The 20,110-nt window shown below is 37.5% G+C and overlaps 1 protein-coding gene across 1 annotated transcript; it reads right to left on the bottom strand.

Moving 5' to 3' along the window:
• Positions 1-7,131: 7,131 nt before the first annotated feature.
• On the bottom strand, positions 7,132-19,508 carry nccrp1 (P1, F-box associated domain containing). Its single transcript, XM_061898069.1, has 5 exons — positions 19,043-19,508; positions 14,530-14,610; positions 14,345-14,441; positions 10,437-10,532; positions 7,132-7,333 (listed from the first exon to the last, which is right to left on the bottom strand). The coding sequence occupies exons 1-5, from the start codon at positions 19,182-19,184 to the stop codon at positions 7,147-7,149; spliced, it is 603 nt and encodes a 200-aa protein (XP_061754053.1). The 5' UTR covers positions 19,185-19,508; the 3' UTR covers positions 7,132-7,146.
• Between the last annotated feature and the right edge of the window lie 602 nt (positions 19,509-20,110).

The raw sequence follows: 20,110 nt of genomic DNA, 5'->3' as shown, positions 1-20,110 counted from the left end.
TTACTGTCTGTAAAGCACCAGTTCCACTGGCAGCGAAACAGACCCAGAGCATAATACTATCACCACCACCTAATATTGGCGCAATATTTATCACCATTCACCATACTTGTATCTACTTGGTATGAGAAGGATACCAACATTTGCAGTATCGCCCTAACTGCCATACTGTCCTGGTGTGCAGCAGGTTAATGAATGCAGCAGAGGTTGAACAATCCATTGTAGCTTCCTGCATAGCTGGAAGGCAGGGGGCAGCTTTATCCAGTCTAGCTGGGGTGGGGTGGGTGGGGGGGCGTCCTGAATAGGCAGCTGTATTTGTTCTTTTACATTCGTTCTTCAGACATAAATGAACACGTTGTTATTCACTGCAACTGCCCGTCAAATATTATTGTACTGCATAGCAACTGTCTTCTATTTCATCTTCCTGATAATAAAAAAAAAAACCTCAACATTAACTTACTTGTATGTGATTTAAAGAGTTTTTGACTGACATTTCTAATATTTTAGAGGACTTTTCCAGAAAGTTAAAAGCCTGAAAATGGCAGGTCAGCGTGAATTAAACTATAGTATTATATTTTTAAACTAAGAAATTGTAGACATCTGTCAGAGAGAGGCTTATATTAAAGGAGAAAAAAAAATCTTTGTATCGATTTGTCCTTCTTCATGTTTCCTCCCTCCTTCTATTGCCCAAGTTGACCTGTGACCTTTTCTTTTCTTCAGTGTTTGCATGGCCTCCATCCTCCTGACTCCTCCTTTCACCTCCCATCTGCTGCGGGAGCTGCATCAGGAGCGTCTGGGTCGTTTATGCATCTGCTGCCTTTAGACATTCGTGTGTTTAGTCCAAATTCTCTTGTGCTACGAAGGGCCATGTGACACGATGCAGTTCTAGCAAGCTTTTAGGGACGCCATTGAATGATAATCATTTTTAAAGAATAAATTAAAAAATATGGAAAAAAGGCTAATAAATTAAATAAATATTTAAAATAAAATACAAACAAATTTAAATATTTATTGAATTAAAAATTACATATATAACATACATTTTTAAAATTTGCAAAAGAGGGTAGATTGGCTTTCTTTATTTGTCATTGCAGGTGAAACATTGTTTGAACCGTCTTACTAACAGCATTCTTAAAAATATTTATACCTAAATACTTAAAGGTTTATATGTTTTTATGTGTATAAAAACATGAGGACTATGGTAAGGCAGGTTAATAAGAATAAAAACGTAGAAGTAGAAAGAAAAGTTATTACACGTGGTTGAGGTGGGCGTGGTTCGGTGCTCGTGGGGTGTATAATATAGTCAGGAACTGTCATGGATGCAAAGGATTCTGGGTATTTGTTGTGTTGCATTTATGTTGTCTTACTGTGAGGATTTTCTCCCGAAACGTGTTTGTCATTCTTCTTTTGTGTGGGTTCACAATGTGGCGCATATTAGTAGGAGTGTTTAAGTTGTTTATATCACAACCGTCAGTGTACTCTGTGTCACCCAGTATGCCTTCCAGTCGTGTGCGTGTATCTGCGGAAGCCTCTCACAACATGTTGCTGGACTGGCAAGCAGTTTGTACATGTTGTAGAAGGTGTTTAAGGCAATGGCTTCATTGCATGCCCTTATTCTTGTCATCTGGGTGACAACCAGCAGAAATTGATGAGAATATTTGCGGCTCCCATTGTCTTCCTCATATTGTGAAATGGGTCGAAATGGCTCATTGAGTGGTAAAGGTTGCCGACCCCTGGACTAGACTCTCACACTATTATGTTAGATCCACCATGGACTGTACTCTAACACTATTATGTTAGATCCACTATGGATTGGACTCTCACACTATTATGTTGGATCCATTATGGACTGGACTCTCACACTATTATGTTAGATCCACTTTGGGCTGGACTCTCACACTATTATGTTAGATCCACTATGGACTGGACTCTCACACTATTATGTTAGATCCACTATGGACTGGACTCTCACACTATTAACTAGATCCATGATGGACTGGACTCTCACACTAGCTCTGCTATGGACTGGACTCTCACACTATTATGTTAGATCCACTATGGACTGGAATCTCACTATTATGTTAGATCCACTATGGACTGGACTCTCACACTATTATATTAGATCCACTATGGGCTGGACTCTCACACTATTATGTTAGATCCACTATGGACTGGACTCTCACTATTATGTTAGATCCACTATGGACTTGACTCTCACACTATTAACTAGATCCACTCGACGTCCATTGCACTGGTCGCTCAGCTAGTGGGGGTCCCCACATCTGCGGTCGACTCCAAGGAGTTTTTCCTTGCCCTAATGTGGGATTTGTTCCAAGGATGTCGTTGTGGCTTGTGCAGCCCTTTGAGACACTCTTGATTTAAGGCTATATAAGTAAACTTTGATTGATTGATTGTTTGATCATGAATTATATTTTATTTTATCTCATAAGCTTGACAACACACTGTGTCCAATATTTTCCCAATGATAAAATAAGTCATATTTTTGGTTCGTTTAATAGTTAAAACAAATTTACATTATTGCAATCAGTTGATATAACATTGTCCTTTATAATTATATAAGCCTTTTAAAAACATCTACTACTCTGCTAGCATGTCAGCAGACTGGGGTAGATCCTGCTGAAATCCTATGTACAGAATCTTTTTGAATCGGAAAAATATCGTTTTTGAATCGAGAATCGCGTTGAATAAAAAATAAATAAATTGTTATATAATCGAATCGCGACCCCAAGAATTGATATTGAATCGAATCGTGGGACACCCAAAGATTCGCAGCCCTAGTTGAAAGTGAGATTGAAGTTCATGCCTTTGTTTGAACACATGCCTTTGTTAGTCCCTAAATAAGTTCGATCAAATTGGAATCCTCTGATTTCTATCAAATTTACTGCACATCATGCTGGAGGTCTGAGATTTCTGGATTGTCATATTACCGTACAACAAAATATTTGTTGTTTTACATATAAATTTATTTTACCTAACCATTGTCTTTGCAACAACTTCCCAACTTTCTAAAGTACAAAGTTAAAGTACCAATGATTGTCACACACACACTAGGTGTGGAATAAATTTGTCCTCTGCATTTGACCCATCCCCTTGATCACCCCCTGGGAGGTGAGGGGAGCAGTGGGCTGCAGCGGTGCCGCGCCCGGAAATCATTTATGGCAATTTAACCCCCAATTCCAACCTTTGATGCTGAGTGCCAAGCAGGGAGGTAATGGGTCCCATTTTTATAGTCTTTGGTATGACTCGGCCGGGGTTTGAACTGACAACCTACCGATCTCAGGCGGACACTCTAACCACTAGGCCACTGAGTAGGTTCAATTCTTCGTTGTGACACTGTAAATGACTCATTTGATCCAATTTCATAAAAACACAAACTCCTGCTTTGTTTTTTCTATTTAAAAAAACAAAAATAGGTTTTCATTTAATTTCCTTTATTTGCATTATTTTTCAAAACATTTTTTTATTTGTTTTTTGTTAGTTGGAAGGGTAGAGAAGCTTCACGACAAAAAATTGGGAAACAATCTAAGCATTGTAACTTTGCTTTATCTACTGTGTTGCAGTGTTGATGCTCAAAAAATCATTTATAACATTTAAAAAAAGTTACAATAATACTATAGGGGTATAACAGTACAGCATCGTTACAATTCATTACATACCTCGGTATTAAAGGCCTACTGAAATGAGATTTTCTTATTTAAAAGGGGATAGCAGGTCCATTTTATGTGTCATACTTGATAATTTCGCGATATTGCCATATTTTTGCTGAAAGGATTTAGTAGAGAACATCCGCGATAAAGTTTGCAACTTTTGGTGCTGATATAAAAGCCTTGCCTTTACCGGAAGTCGCAGACGATGACGTCACAAGAGTGAGGGCTCCTCACGTCCTCAACATTGTTTTTAATGGGAGCCTCCAGCGGCAAGAGCTATTCGGACCGAGAAAACGACAATTTCCCCATTAATTTGAGCGAGGATGAAAGATTTGTGGATGATGATATTGATAGCGAAGTTCTAGAAAAAAAAAAAAAAAAATAAAGTTAAAAAACACAAAAAAAAGGCGATTGCATTGGGACGGATTCAGATGTTTTTGGACACATTTACTAGGATAATTCTGGGAAATCCCTTATCTTTATATTGTGTTGCTAGTGTTTTACTGAGATTAAATAGTACCTGATAGTCAGAGGGGTGTGTCCACGGGTTTCTTGAGGCCAGTGTCTGAGGGAAGTCGACGGCAGATACAAGGACGGCGCAAACTCCTAAAATCTCCGATAAGAGGCGACTTTTTAACACAATTTTCTCCCCGAAACCTGCCGGTTGACAAGTGGTCGGGATCCATGTTCGCTTGACCGTTCTGATCCATAGTAAAGCTTCACCTCCAAGAATTTTAAACAAGGAATCACCGTGTGTTTTGTGTGGCTAAAGGCTAAAGCTTCCCAACTCCATCTTTCTACTTTGACTTCACCATTATTAATTGAACAAATTGCAAAATATTCAGCAGCACAGATGTCCAGAATACTGTTTAATTGCACGATGAAAAGAGACAACTTTTAGCCGCAAATAGTGCTGCGCTAATATTTCCTGACAGTCCGTGACGTCACGCGCACGCGTCATCATTCCGCGACGTTTTCAACAAGAAACTCAGGGAGAAATTTAAAATTGCAATTTAGTAAACTAAAGAGGCCGTATTGGCATGTGTTGCAATGTTAATATTTCATCATTGATATATAAACTATCAGACTGTGTGGTCGGTAGTAGTGGGTTTCAGTAGGCCTTTAAGGTCACAGTTTGGTCATTTTCAGTGCAGTAAGACAAGAACATGTGGAGGCCACTCACATAAAATATGCTAAAAACAAGAGGTACTCAAAAAAAAAATCGATTCACATCCAAGTAACACTTTTTATTTATTCTGATTCTAAATAGATTCATATTTTTGTAGAATTAAGAAAAAAAATTTAAAAAACATATTTTTTTTAAAAAAAGGCTTAGTTGGCCACATGCGTTGACAGCACCTTATAGCTATTATTTCTAAAATTGTTTACATTACTGAATTGGGCTCTTATGGCCCTTATGTGGACACTTACACATGGAATTTGTAAAAAAAAAAAAAAAGTGTAAAAATAATCATTAGCATGTCACTAAACATGAAGTACACATTTGTTACTTATGTACTAAGTACATCATATAAAAAGATGATTCTTAGTTTTTATTCTAATTAGGGTCTAATAAGCCCAAATACCAAAGAGAAATAATAAAAAAAAACATGTAAACAAACAGATTGAGCCTCAAGAGGTTAAATAATACAACTATTATTGGTATCATTATTAATATTAATACTGTTGATTTTATTGTTTTTATTTTTTTAATATTGTATCTGTATGTCTTCAATTGCTTTGTAAATTTCTATCCTCCTAAGTATTGTAAAGCTGGGATTGGTTTGAAGCTGGGGTTGCTCTATTTTTCCTTTATTAGATTAACATTGTTATTATTGTAAACGAAATTCAAAACAAACTTTTTTTTTTTTTAAATACATTTTTTAGGACAACACTACGCATATAAGTCGTATGTCAGCAGCCAAGAGAAGCTTATGTAATCTGCGACCTGTTTTGAAAAGGTTTTATTATCATTTATATACCAAATACTAAGTAAATCTTGTTGAATCGAAAACCAATTCTGAATCGAATAGTCACCCCAAGAATCTTAATCGAACCATAAGGTGCCCAAAGATTCCAATCTGTACTCAAAACAATCCAATGCATGACAACATACTGTATTATAGGTTATTTAAATGTATTATAGGTGATTAAGCAAATTACTGTAATATCCAACAATACCTCACTTTACTTTTAGAATAAGCCACAAGCCAATAAAAGACAAGCTGCTGGCCAAAAATTATCACCCTTTGGTCTACTTTGCACACCCCTGCTTTACAGTGTATATTTTTAGCAAAGTGTCTGTCAGGTTCGTCCCTGACAGTTTGGTTATGTTTTAGTTTTGTCCTCTGCATTTGTCTTTGTTTCCTCTGTGTGTGTAGTATTTCCTGTCAGCGCTCTTATTTTGTCTGTTTCCTGTGTTTCTCCATGAGCACTGTTTCCCCTCAGCTGAGGCTGATTGGCACTTGGCCAGACCTGGTGTCAATCAGCCCGATTCCTATTTTAACCTGCCTTCCCATCCAGTCTGTGCTGGATTATTCTGTCAACCCCAAGATGCAGAGGAGGCAGGCATTGAGTAAGGAAACATGGTTTAATAAAACACTAAGACAAAACCAAACAAAAAGGGTACAAACAAAAAGCATGCACGAAGTGGATAACAAACTAAAAGAGCTAGCATGAGAGCTAGAAAATAAAAAAGAGCTTAGCATGGAAGCTAGCAAAAACAAAAGGGCCTAGCGTGGAAGCTAGCGGGTAGCGAGCAGGAAAACAGAAGTCGTTACGTGTAGTACAAAGACAAATAGAAAGCAGGGAACAAAAGACAGTAGGCTACAAGCTGCTACCGAAGTATAGTTTACCGCTAAGCTGCAATGGCACGACACGACAATACAGAAGTGACATTGACACGACACCACAATACATGACAAGTAGCAATGACAATAATCCAGCACAGACTGGATGGGAAGGCAGGTTAAAATAGGAGCGGACTGGTTGACACCAGGTGTGGCCAGGTGCCAATCAGCCACAGGTGAGGGGAAACAGCGCTCAGGGAGAAACACAGGAAACAGACAAAATAAGAGCGCTGACAGGAAATACTACACACACAGAGAAAACAAAGACAAATGCAGAGGAAAAAACTAAAACATAACCAAACTGTCAGGGACGAACCTGCAGTACAACAGGATAAGTTTACACAGCGTAAATGATTATTCTATGTTCAGTGAAGCAACGTTCAGCATTAATAGTTACAACATGTTGGGGGCACACATTTTACACACTCGACTTGGTCTGTATCACTGGTAGACCAAGTGTTTAAAAGAGCGAAGTGTTTTAGTTTTGCATAATAGAACCCCTTTAAGACATCTATTGAGATTTTAAGATAATTTTACACATTTTAAAAAGGCATTAAATTCAAATTATCTGTTTTTTTTAGAATTTTAAGACCCATTTTTTTAATCTTTTAGTTTTTTTTAATTTAATGTTTTTAGCAGTAGCCCCATATGCATGCAGGCCAGCAGTGTAAAGAGCTCACCTCCTTCCATGTGTGCGAATAGGTGCTGCGGTCCTCACTGGGCTTGACGGAGTGCTCCGTGATCACGCTGCTTTTGTCTGCACCTAATAACTTGACCTGTAGTTGGTAGATTGACTCATGCAGCTGACTTTCCTCGTACCTTATGAAAGAAGAGAGGAAGGCTAGCTTAATTACTGACATAGAGTGTTGGCCCTGCGATGAGGTGGTGACTTGTCCAGGGCGTACCCTGCCTTCCGCCCGAATGCAACTGGGATAGGCTCCAGTTCCCCCCGGCCCCAAGAGGGACGGGCAGTAGAAAACGGATAGATGGATGGAGTCAGAGCAGTAGCACCACATTCTAGGCCCTTATACTTGACTCCTAAAGGGACCCATCCCACCCTAAACCCAAACACACACACTTGGTATGTTTATGGTCACTAAAAAACTAAATATTGCATAGCTTCGGTTAAAAACTACTTTCAAAAACACATAAAAACCTTAATTAGGTTTTGAAAAGATGGGATTAACATATTGAGAACATATCTAAATAAACCCTTTGAAGTAAGTTAGTTTTTTTAAGCCCACCTCCCCCAAAAGACAACAAATTCTATAAGAATTGACCAGAATATATATTAAATATTCATATAACCTGCCAACATTCACTTAAATATGATTATACATCTGTCAAGGTTTCCTTTACTTCAGAGTATAAAGTAGAGATTAGCTGATTCATGTATATTATCATCAATGGACAATACAAATCATAATAATATATAATTATTATGATAACTATATTATATTTAGTGGGCTTCAAGGTGGCAGAGGGGTTAGTGCGTCTGCCTCACAATACGAAGGTCCTGAGTAGTCTGGGGTTCAATCCCGGGCTCGGGACCTTTCTGTGTGGACATGTCCTCCCCGTGAATGCGTGGGTTCCCTTTGGGTACTCCGGCTTCTTCCCACCTCCAAAGACATGTACCTGGGGATAGGTTGATTGGCAACACTAAATTGGCCCTAGTGTGTGAATGTGAGTGTGAATGTTGTCTATCTGTGTTGGCCCTGTGATGAGATGGCGACTTGTCCAGGGTGTACACCGCCTTCCGTCCGATTGTAGCTGAGATAGGCACCAGCGTCCCCTGCGACCCCAAAGAGAATAAGCGGTAGAAAATAGATGGATGGATATTATATTTAGTGCATCTTTTGGGTGTTAAGTCTCCTCCTATCTTTAAAAATTAGTGACTCCTCTGCTTTTAACTCTAATCGGGGGTCTTTGAATGCACGACAGATATGAGCAATGAGATACAAAAGTGAAACTTGTACACCATTTTTTCTTATGCTGTTACAATTTTTTTTATATTTTTATCTTTCTTCTATCCCTCATCCTTGTTCCAAAAAGTGGGTGGGGGCAAAACAGAAGCATTATAACTCACCACCAGCTAGGAAACAGTCACTTGGCTCCCCCTAGTGGCACTGGGACTCGTTCATACAAATGTTTGTAGTAGGCAAGAGGTGTTCAATTGCACTATGTTGCAATGCTCCAACGTGTGAATGCTCCAAAACATTCTACCCCAAAACTCATCTATTTTTAATTCTTATCCTTGTTTTGGCACTTTAGTCCTTTCAAGTTTTTGTACCAATTCATACCGTTGCAACTTCAAAGTGTTCAGCCTATTCAGGAATCCAGAGTTTCGCATCAACAACTTCCCAAAGAATTCCCAGTTTTCCGGGACATATTCCCCATTCAAAATAATTGGCCCCTTTTTTTAAACCCACAATTCCCACAGTTTTTACATCTCTATTGAACCATTTCACATTCAACACATTCAATTGCTCCTGGAAATTCAAACGATCATTTTTCCAAGTTAAAAAAAATCCAGGATTTCCCAGAATTTCAGTTTTTCCAAACCCAAATTCCACTCTTTTATCTTTAGACAACTCCTTCCTTTCCATCCATTGCAACCATTCCACAATTAAAACATTCCTTTTAGTTACAAATACCAAGTTTTTTTTTAAACCATAAACATTACAGGTTTTCCTAAAATTCCAGGAATTCCGGAATAGCATTTATCAAATATAACAGGCTACGACTTCAACATTTCTTAACCGATTCAATCAATTCCAACGCCAACCAATCCGCCTCATTCAGGACATACTTGTCGTTTTCAAAAAAATTGCCACTTGTCCCAAATTTTCTTAAATTTCCCTTTTAAATGAATGGCAATTTTTTTACACAATTCCTACAATTTACTTCCGATTCAAAGCATTCCACCATTAACACATTCCACTATTCCTGGATATTCAAACCAACCCCTTTCCCCAGCTTTCCAAAAAAATCTGGTTTTCCTGGAATATCGCGGAAATCCTGCCCTAATTCTCAATTAAAAAGCGTTACTACTTCAACATTTCTAGAGCCTGCAGTGACTCAGACAGGAAGCCTCTTCTTCCTCTTATTCAGGAGATCGCAAAAAGCTGCTGCCTGACCAGGGCTCAGAAAATCTGCAGAGAATCCATCCACGCCCACCAAGGACTGCTTTCACTGCTGGAATCTAGAAAGAGGTTCCGCAGCCATCGTAGCAGAACCTCCAGGTTCTGTAACAGCTTCTTCCTTCAGGCCATAAGACTCTGAACGTATCATAATAATCCCCTCAATTCCCCCCAAAATTGATTAACTCGCTGTAACATAAAGACAATATAACATACATCCATAAACGTGGATGCATATGCAAGAGTGCAATATATTTATATGTACAGTAATCTATTTATTTATATCTGCACCTCATTGATCTTTTTTCCTGCACTACAATGAGCTAATGGAACTAAATGTTGTTCTTATCTGTACTGTAAAGTTCAAATTTGAATGGCAATAAAAGGAAGTCTAAGCCTAACATTTTTCGACCGATTCAAAAATTTGAACATCAACCAATTCAGCTCATTTAGGACATTCATGCTTTTAGTCATCTTCAAAAAAAATTTTTCCCCAAATTCACAAATTTCCAGGAAAATCCCATTAAAATGAATGGGAAATTCTAAAAAGTTCACCAATTCCCACATTTCTCAATCGAGTCAAACCATTCTACCATCACACATTCCACTCATCCTGGACAACATTCAAACTAACACTTTCCCAATTTCCCAATTGTGTAAGACTAATTCTCAAATGTAAATTGTCACTCAGAACATATTTCTATACCCGATTCAGAGTGCTAAATGCGTAATAACTCAGTCGATTGTGTGTACTTTGATGTGATTGTTCACTTTTGACTTACCAGTCTTGGATCATGATTTCTGGTTGAAAATCATCCATCAGCTTTTCCCAAAGCCCCGCCGCCTTCAGGTCCACAGTCTGCTCCAAGGTAAACCAGCTGAGGAATAACATATTTCAGATTTTGACTAAATTCAACTAAAGCCAAATAAAGTGATCAGAAAATTGGAATGGAAATTGGATATGGCGATTAATTTTGATTAACCTCCAAAAACCAATCAAAATAAAAGTTGCAATTTTACTACAATAGGTGTTTACTTCCTCAGAAAATGTGTTTGTTTAATTAATAGCTTAATTTACTACTGTCATATTAGGTAGGCATATTAAAAGACACACAGCTATTCTACATCTGGATGTATTTGTTGCTTTAACCATGTTCATCATTTTATATGAAAAATAAGAAGTAGTAGTAGTAGTAGCAGCAGCAATGATGGACAAGTTGTAATTTTGTTGAGAAAATGTTGACTTTGATTGCATGAAATACTTCAAATTGCCACAATCGCGTCGAGAAAGACAACCCGGTTTACTTCCGTAAACACTGCTTCACATTGGTTAATGTTTTGCCCCAACCTTAGCCAATTGTGACTGATCATACTAAAACCAGGCGATCAACATGGATGTTCTCATACGTAAACCAACCAATCGTGCGGTATAGCTCAGTTGGTAGAGTGGCCATGCCGACAACTTCAGTGTTCCAGGTTCGATCCCCGCTTCAGCCATCCGAGTCACTCCCGTTTTGTCCTTGGGCAAGACACTTCACCCACCTGCTCCCAGTGCCACCCACACCGGTTTAAATGTAACTTAGATATTGGGTTTCACTATGTTAAGAGTGCTTTGAGTCACTAGAGAAAAGCACTATATAAATATAATTCATTCACTAATTCACACAATCATCATATATGTTCTCCATATTTATGGATGTTCTCATTCATCCAGGTTATTGTATTTTCTCTAATTAGTTTTTTTTCCTCCTGCATTTTTCCACCCGAATGCAGCTTAGATGGGCTAGATGGGCTCCAGGACCCCCGCGACCCCGAACAGGACACACGGTAGAAAATGGATGGATGGATGGATGGATGGATTTGCAGTCCATTTGCTCTCTTTGTAGGGTGTAGCATTCGGCGGACGCCACCTCGTTACATGGTTCTAAACATAGCAAAGCTACAGGAATTGCTACTGGTTCAGAAAGGATTGAACCAACGCCAGGCTACGGGGAAATGTAGTTAAGCTACATAGCGTTGCTAGTTGTAGTTAAGCTACATAGCGTCGCTACTTGTAGCGTGTTACTGCCCAACACTAAATAGTAGTAGTAGTAAGACTTCATGCTACCAAAGACGACAGACAGTATATAGTATAATAGTGTGATGAATGTTGTTTTCAATATTATCAAAATTGAGATCATCATTTCGAAAATCACCTAAAACAATTTAATGTCTAGCTTTTAAAAACAGAACTACATGAATACAAAATACTCGGGCTGGAATAAAATTGGCCCTAGTGTGTGAATGTGAGTGTGAATGTTGTCCGTCTATCTGTGTTGGCCCTGTGATACGATAGCGACTTGTCCAGGGTGTACCCCGCCTTCCGCCCGATTGTAGCTGAGATAGGCGCCAGTGACACCCCGCGACCCCGAAAGGGATAAGCGGCAGAAAATGGATGGATGATTATTTTATATTAAAAAAAATAACTCACACTTGTAATTAATTTGTTAGTTGCATAGCACTCGATTCCTAGGGGGGTCAACAAGCTCAGTTCGTTTCAAAGGCTGTGCCTCACTAACACTTGGCTCTTCCCCCTTGCCTGACAGAGAAATCGGACACCACTTGATTGGCAAACGCGCAAAACCAAGTGTTTAGGGCCAAGACAAAGGGGAAAGTATTTGGATTATAAATAAGCACATGTTAACATCTCTACCGTGTAAAGGCTGCCTCTTTGCTAGATCAGCATTGAAAATTAAAACATGTTCCCAATTGTTTTACCCTGGATAAATAAAGGTTACATAAATATATGTAAACAAGGAAGTAAATGTTTGTACACCACATTACTCAGAAGGCTTATGGCTGTAGACGGGAACCGGAAGTTAAGCTAAGCTATGCGGTGGACAACAATTGTAGGTTTTGAGCAATAAAGATTGGATATATTGTTACATGTTGTGTCATTCCTGCTTCGTTGACACAAGTAACATACCTACATTTTGATGAGACAGCTTACGTACGTGTTTAAGCACCGCTCAGAGACAAAACAGGAAAAAAAAAACTAAATTAGAGTCTGACAGGAAATAACACACAGACTGTAGTTGCAAAATGTATTTCTGTAATGGTGTTCAATAGGTTTTAGATTGATTTATATTGTCAACATACAAAGCGTTCACTTTACAAAATTGTGTCCTGTCATTCATCCTTCTGTTTGTCCAGTACTGTGATAATAGACATATACTGTATTTCAGGCATAGTTGCAAATTGTGATTAATCATATATAATTCATTTGAAAACTGATTGAATTTTTTAATAATTTGACAGCCCTTTGAAAAAAGAAAAAAGCATGCAGGTCAGTATGGATGGGTGATATGGCCTAAAATGTATATTGCTATTTATAAATAATGACACATAGATATATATCATTTGACATGTAAATGACAATATAACCATTTTAAGGCAAAACATTTAGCTACTGACTAATGCAGTAATATATTTTAAAAATTCCAGTTGTATTATTATTTTATCAACACTATTAGTAGTCTACTTGCTAATTTACTCTTAATATCTGGTTACCTTCTGTTGTAAGATCATTGACTGAATACATTTTTATCACAATTATTAATCAGCCAAAAATACACTACGGCGTTGTAACAAAATCAATTACATATTTATATTATATCTTTATTACCTTTTTTTACATACAACATTTTGCGCAAAATAACTAAGCATATGCAAAAACTATGGGCTTTGGTTTTTGCACTTAAAGTCCACCTTTGTCCAGTTACTTATTTCCTAAGTTTGTAAACAAATAAACACTTTTTTGGGAATAAATAATATTGATTTAAATCATTGTGGTATTGACCATATAATGATACAATACTTGGTATCGTCACTGTTTATATTTGTTTTGATCTGCCTATATTTGTTTACACTCAAGCACTCTAGCTTAGCAGTTAGGATGGCTTATTGTATCTTCCTACGGTGTATAATGTAGCATATGTAGCTGTTCCTTGTCCTCCATTGATAATGATACTTGGAAGAAACTATTTATTTGCCACTATGGAGGTAAGGATTAGTCAGCTACAATGTTAGTTACATTGTGTTAAGTAAGCGCTCAATCTCTTGTCTCTGTGAAATTTGCAGGACACAGCTCGAATGTGTCATCAAAATCCATTATCACGATATGACAATAGTATTAAAATGTCTATCGTCTACCAATTGTATATAATTTGTATCGTCTTTATCACGCAACCCTAATGGCAGGCATTTTGAAAAGACATTGAAAAATACATACTCTATTTCATTGGACTAACCTCAATAATCACATATAACTGGAAAAAGACCATAATGTCCTCTTTACAGCACAACCAGTTTTATTTGTGTTGATTGTTTTTGCATTGGAAATAATGGCTGTTAAAACGCTAGTCCCTTAGAGAAGACAAACATGCATTGCTGGGTCTTAGAATGTAATAAAAGAAGCTGTTCTGTATAAAATATATCCTTATAGCATTTCTGTTGTGATCCGCTGCAGAAAACTTTGGCAAAAAAAATGTTGATAATGAAATAAACAATGTAGTACGCTGTACTGTGCACCCCAAATGTAACTGTGGAGGAGCAATCGCCTCGGCTGGGTCGTGCTTGTGTTTGTGAACCTGCCTACCAACTGGCGTAAGCCTGTGGTAAACACTCTATGGTATTCCACCATGACACATACCTGTACTGAGGCAAGGCACAGATCACAGCCCCTGCTGGGATGCCGCTGGTATCGTAGGGGAGAACCTCTGTGTTTGTGCTCCAGCCACTGAAGTCACCTATGAATTACATTTAAAATTTAAAATTCAAGATTACCTGCATCGCACGCACGCACACGCACATACACATAAAAAAGCCATTTCTTACCTTCCGGTTCAAAGCGTGGAGGACCATGCATGGGTGCATCTGGCATCTCAGGTTCAGGAGGAGGGATATCTTTACTCAAGCCTATTTGAATTATCGGGGACAAAGTGTAAAAACACCACACCTATTGCAGTTCACTGCAAACATGACAAAGAATGTCTCTCTGACAAGGTGTGTCGACCAGTCATACATGCACACAATATTCCTTAAACTTTTTCAAACACAAGTACTACTCATTGTGACATATGGACCTCTATCTCTAGCATACCTGCACACAATCAATTAATTTGTATTACTAAGGAGCACAATAAAACTGTATCTATCATCTATGGATGTGAGGATAAACGGTAATAACCTAAAAATGAAAATAACAAAAATAATCTTGTTTTTCATGAGCTCTGTACTAGTATTGTAAGTCTGGGTGGGACTCCTAATTTGGACAGACTTTGTACACCTTTCAGAGATCACATTTAGTTCCCCTTAAAATATTCTCATGTTGCACATGGAGATGTAAGTGTCAAATAAAGTGTAAATTCCCGAACTTTCTGTCTGTAAAATATGTATTTCTATTACCATGAATTGATTAACGTGGACCCCGACTTAAACAAGTTGAAAAACTTATTCAGGTGTTACCATTTAGTGGTCAATTGTACGGAATATGTACTGTACTGTGCAATCTACTAATAAAAGTATCAATCAATCAAACCATTTCTTTAATCGAGAAACAATATTTCATGATTCTTATCCATAAGTTAACATTCATAATAATTTGACTGTAGAATAAGCACACATCTAATTGAGGAGTCACAGTGCAACGACCGGGCATTTAGACTTTGTGTGGTGTTGGAGTTGACTGACATTTTGTGTGGCCATAAACTCATCAGTTGCTAAGTGCCATGAGTGTGTGTGTTAGTGCAGGTGAGTGAGAGAGAGGCGGCTGCTGTTAATATGACAGATGATAAAGAGTTGGTTAAAAGCATGGTTTGAACTGCAGCAAATTACCATTTTTTTCTAAATTAAAGTTTTTTTTACTAATGTATCTGGTTGGGTTAGGGCCGAATATAAATAAATAAAAGTGACCAATAGCATTCCTGTCCTTTTAAACCATATTGACAAACGTTACATTAATTAAACAGTGTTGATGAACATTGTTTTATCGCTTCAGGACGCTTGTTATCCCCCGTCAGTCACTCAGTAGTATTGCAAAATCGTACAGAACGAATAGAGTTGTGTTTATTTTGTTTAAAGTTCAGATAGCATGATATTTTGGGCGCGGCATAGATTTGCTGTGTGCAGAGGACACGTGAGCAAATTGCTATTGCGCATGTGTGCACTTTAGAGAGAACACAGGTACTACTTGGTGTAGTATAGCCCTGTGCTTTGTGTGGGACTGCGGCAGTTCACACGAGGCAGAATTTAACCCACCACTCGTCAACGAAGCCGTAATGACATGAAAACTCCACAGAAGAAAAAAGATGTGTCCGTCGGGGTATCATGGCCAATGTGGCACATACCATTTCCCTAGGGGCACACGGCCAAACAGAGGCAAAACGAGAGAAAATTCCTGCCCAAAATACGACTATTGATTCTTTTAATATTTAGTTTTGGATTTAATAATCAGTAATCCAATTCAACTGAATACACTGAATACTAAATGCATCAAATATTGTTGTGTTCAAAGAGTCTCACCTTTATGACTACTGCATATGATTTCTAACACAAAATATAAAACAATACCTCACAAAATATATTGACATAATACAAGTGTAACTGGCATGATTTAAAAAAGTGTGGAACTAATATTGTAGATAAAATTATATATTAACATATGTTCACTTATTGTCTTCTTTTTGTAACACAATTACATCAATTAATGAATAGTACAGCAGTTCTTTTAATAGTCAGTCATGATTAACATACTGAGATGAAAAATATCTCGTCCTCAATAAGGTTGAAGATATTTTGCAAGATTGTTCTTCCTTGTACTTGGTAAACCCATTTAATCTGAACAGTCTCTAAAACTGGATCATATTAGTACTTACTTTGTTTAATTAATTTGCTTAATCCATTCCATAACTTAATTCCACAAAGGTCTTAAGTGTTGTACGTGCACGTTTGAAGTAAGTTTTTCCTCTGAAGTAAATTTTTCTTTTTTTTTGAGAATACCATCTTTTTCGGATTATAAATCACTCCGGATCAGCACCAGCTGAAAATGCATAGTAAAGAAGGAAAAAAACATACATACGTCGCACTGAAGTATAAGTCGCATTTTTGGGGGAAATTTATTTGATAAAATCCAACACCAGGAATAGACATTTGAAAGGCAATTTAAAATAAATAAAGGATAGTGAACAACAGACTGAATAAGTGTATGTTATGTGACGCATAAATAACCAACATATGTATTATATGTATTTATTTTTTATTTTCTTGTTTTTATTCAGTCATTGGTGGAGCTTAAGATACTATTTGAATGTTGTTTTTAATATTGTTGTGCAGCCCTTTGGAAACATTTTGTTGTTTAAATGTGCGATATAAGTGGATTGGATTGGAACTGAGAACGTGCCTGGTATGTTAACGTAACATATTATGGTAAGTCATTCAAATAACTATATCATATAGAACATGCTATACGTTTACCAAACAATCTGTCACTCCTAATCGATAAATACGATGAAATCTTCTTCCTCGATGTCGCTTCTAAACAACTCTGCCAACTCCAAAGGTATGCGCCGCTTCCTCTTGTCGTTTTCTGCTGCATATTTCACTACGTCCAGCTTGTAATCTGTGCCATTTTTGTTCAGCCCTTCTCAGCTTTTATAAATTACCGCCAATGATGAAATTATTTATTTTAATAGCTACGGCAGTAGCATATAACATATAGCAGTTAGCATTCCATGACCCACAATGCACTTCTCCCACGACCCTCCCACGCGGAATTCTTATTGGTTGACCTGTATGTGACGATTGCTGACGTGTGTGTGACGATTGCTGACATTTTCTTCGTCTCTTCCGCGAATGAGATAAATAATATTATTTTATATTTTACGGTAATGTGTTAATAATTTCACACATAAGTTGCTCCGGAATATATGTCGCACGCAGAACTTACTTTGCTTTATTCATTATTCAAATATTTCTTGTCACTTTATGTTGAATATTTTTTACATGAAAATTCCAGTTCGTATGTTCATTTATTATTACACTCAAAAGGTTATTTTATTTTACTTTTTCAATATCTATCTTTGTCTATTAGTATTTGTATTTGACTTTCTCTTCTAATATGCCCGAACAGCATTGTTTTAGTTTTACAGTGGTTAAAGGAAAGTCTGTTTTTGTCAAGCCATCTCTTCATTGTATTAATCAATTCTATTATTATTTATATTAGCTTATGTGTGCTCTCTCCTGGACAAAAAACAGTTGTGTTGTCTGCAAAAAATACTAACTTTAAGTCTCATCATGTAACTTAATCCACAAGAGATATGCTACACTGTGTCCAGTAAAAAAAATAAGTAACACTTTAGTATGGGGGACATCCATCCATTTTCTACAGCTTGTCCCTTTTGGGGTCGCGGGGGGTGCTGGAGCCTATCTCAGCTGCATTTAGGCGGTAGGCGGGGTACACCCTGGACAAGTCGTCACAGGGCCAACACAGATAATTACCATTAATTAGTTGCTTATTAACATGCAAATTGGTAACATATTGGCACTTAGTCATTATTTAGTACTTATAAATGCGTTATTCTGCATGGCCTTTTTATACAACCAGTACAATCCTAACCCCAACGCTAATCATAACCCTTTAACCCTAACCAAATAACCCTAAATTAAGTCTTTGTTACTTAAAATATGTTCCATTAGTGTCCAAATAACTCTTAAGTGTTTCTTATATGTTCCCCACACTAAAGTGTTACCAACAATGTTATCTCTATGATTGCTACTATTTTCTACATTGACAACTATAACTGTATGAATAGTACAAATATTGACAGTCGCGCAAATAAGAGATTCATAAAACAAAACACATCGCTGCTCATGAGTCAGGTACTAGTTAATGGGGCAGTCATGACTGCCGTAAGATGGCAGCTGCGCTGACGTAGCGAAGTAGTGGCTGGACACAGGGGTTTAAAGTTGGCAATAAAGCTTACAACGGTCTCATCGTCACTCCAATAGCTTCTGGATCATAATTAAATATGTTGGAGGTGTCAACATTTTTACAATAACACAAGTTTGTTCGTTGACGTAATGACGTTTTAAGCCATCGATCAATGACTGAAATTCCGAGGTTCATGAATGCACCTTAACGTGAGTGTTGATTGGCACATAACCAGGAAAAGGTGGAAACAATAAGGAAGTGTGGTTGATAACGTGTAAAGTTGGCATTAAAGCTTTAAAAATGCGTTATTGTAGCTACAAAACATTATAAAATTAAAATTATGTTTAAGGCAATTTTGCATTTCCTCTGACTATATCCTGGGAGTAGGAAGTGAGGACGAAAGTAAAAAGAAAAAAGTACCGTGAGGTGAAGGATTCTTCAGCAAATTTCTTCCAAATGGTTTAGCTTCATATGCAGACTTCCAGTCTACGCTGTCCGGCATCGCCATTCCACGCAAACCCCACTCTTCATCGCACCTTTTCTTCCACTCGGGAGCAGTCATTGTTCGGCAAGAATTGTGTGCTGTGCGGTTGTTCAACTTCAGTATCACTGCTGGTCTAGTGCGACACACCCAGTAGTGTTGCAATTGCTGTCATTTATCAGGGCGTATGATGTGCGCATCGATACTGAAATATCGATAACAAATATTTAGGCTGTAATATCGAATCTCAAATTAAAAACATCGATACTTTAGTAGTTTTTTTTTTAGATAATATGCATCATTAACAGGAACATGGTGTAAAACAGGGGTCACCAACGCGGTGCCCACGGGCACCAGGTAGCCCGTAAGGACCAGAGGAGTAGCCCTCCCGCCTGTTCTAAAAATAGCTCAAATAGCAGCACTTACCAGTGAGCTGCCTCTATTTTTTATTTATTTATTTATTTACTAGCAAGCTGGTCTCGCTTTGCTCGACATTTTTAATTCTAAGAGAGACAAAACTCAAATAGAAAATATTTTAAAGACTTGGTCTTCACTTGTTTAAATAAATTCATTAATTTTTTTACTTTGCTTCTTATAACTTTCAGAAAGACAATTTTAGAGAAAAAATATAACCTTAAAAATTATTTTAGGATTTTTAAACACATATACCTTTTAAATTCCTTCCTTTTTTTCCTGACAATTTAAATCTATGTTTAAGTAAATTTATTTATTTATTGTAAGGAATAATAAATACATTTTAATTTCATTCTTCATTTTAGCTTCTTTTTTTTCGACAAATAATATTTGTGAAATATTTCTTCAAACTCAGCCTTCCCGGTAAGGTTTATTCAGGTGTACTGGAGAGGAGGCTTCGCCGGATAGTCGAACCTCGGATTCAGGAGGAACAGTGTGGTTTTCGTCCTGGTCGTGGAACTGTGGACCAGCTCTATACTCTCGGCAGGGTTCTTGAGGGTGCATGGGAGTTTGCCCAACCAGTCTACATGTGC

Source organism: Nerophis ophidion, linkage group LG04 (genome assembly GCF_033978795.1).
Source record: "Nerophis ophidion isolate RoL-2023_Sa linkage group LG04, RoL_Noph_v1.0, whole genome shotgun sequence".
Taxonomy (NCBI): domain Eukaryota; kingdom Metazoa; phylum Chordata; class Actinopteri; order Syngnathiformes; family Syngnathidae; genus Nerophis; species Nerophis ophidion.
This window is presented reverse-complemented; position numbering and strand designations above follow the sequence as displayed.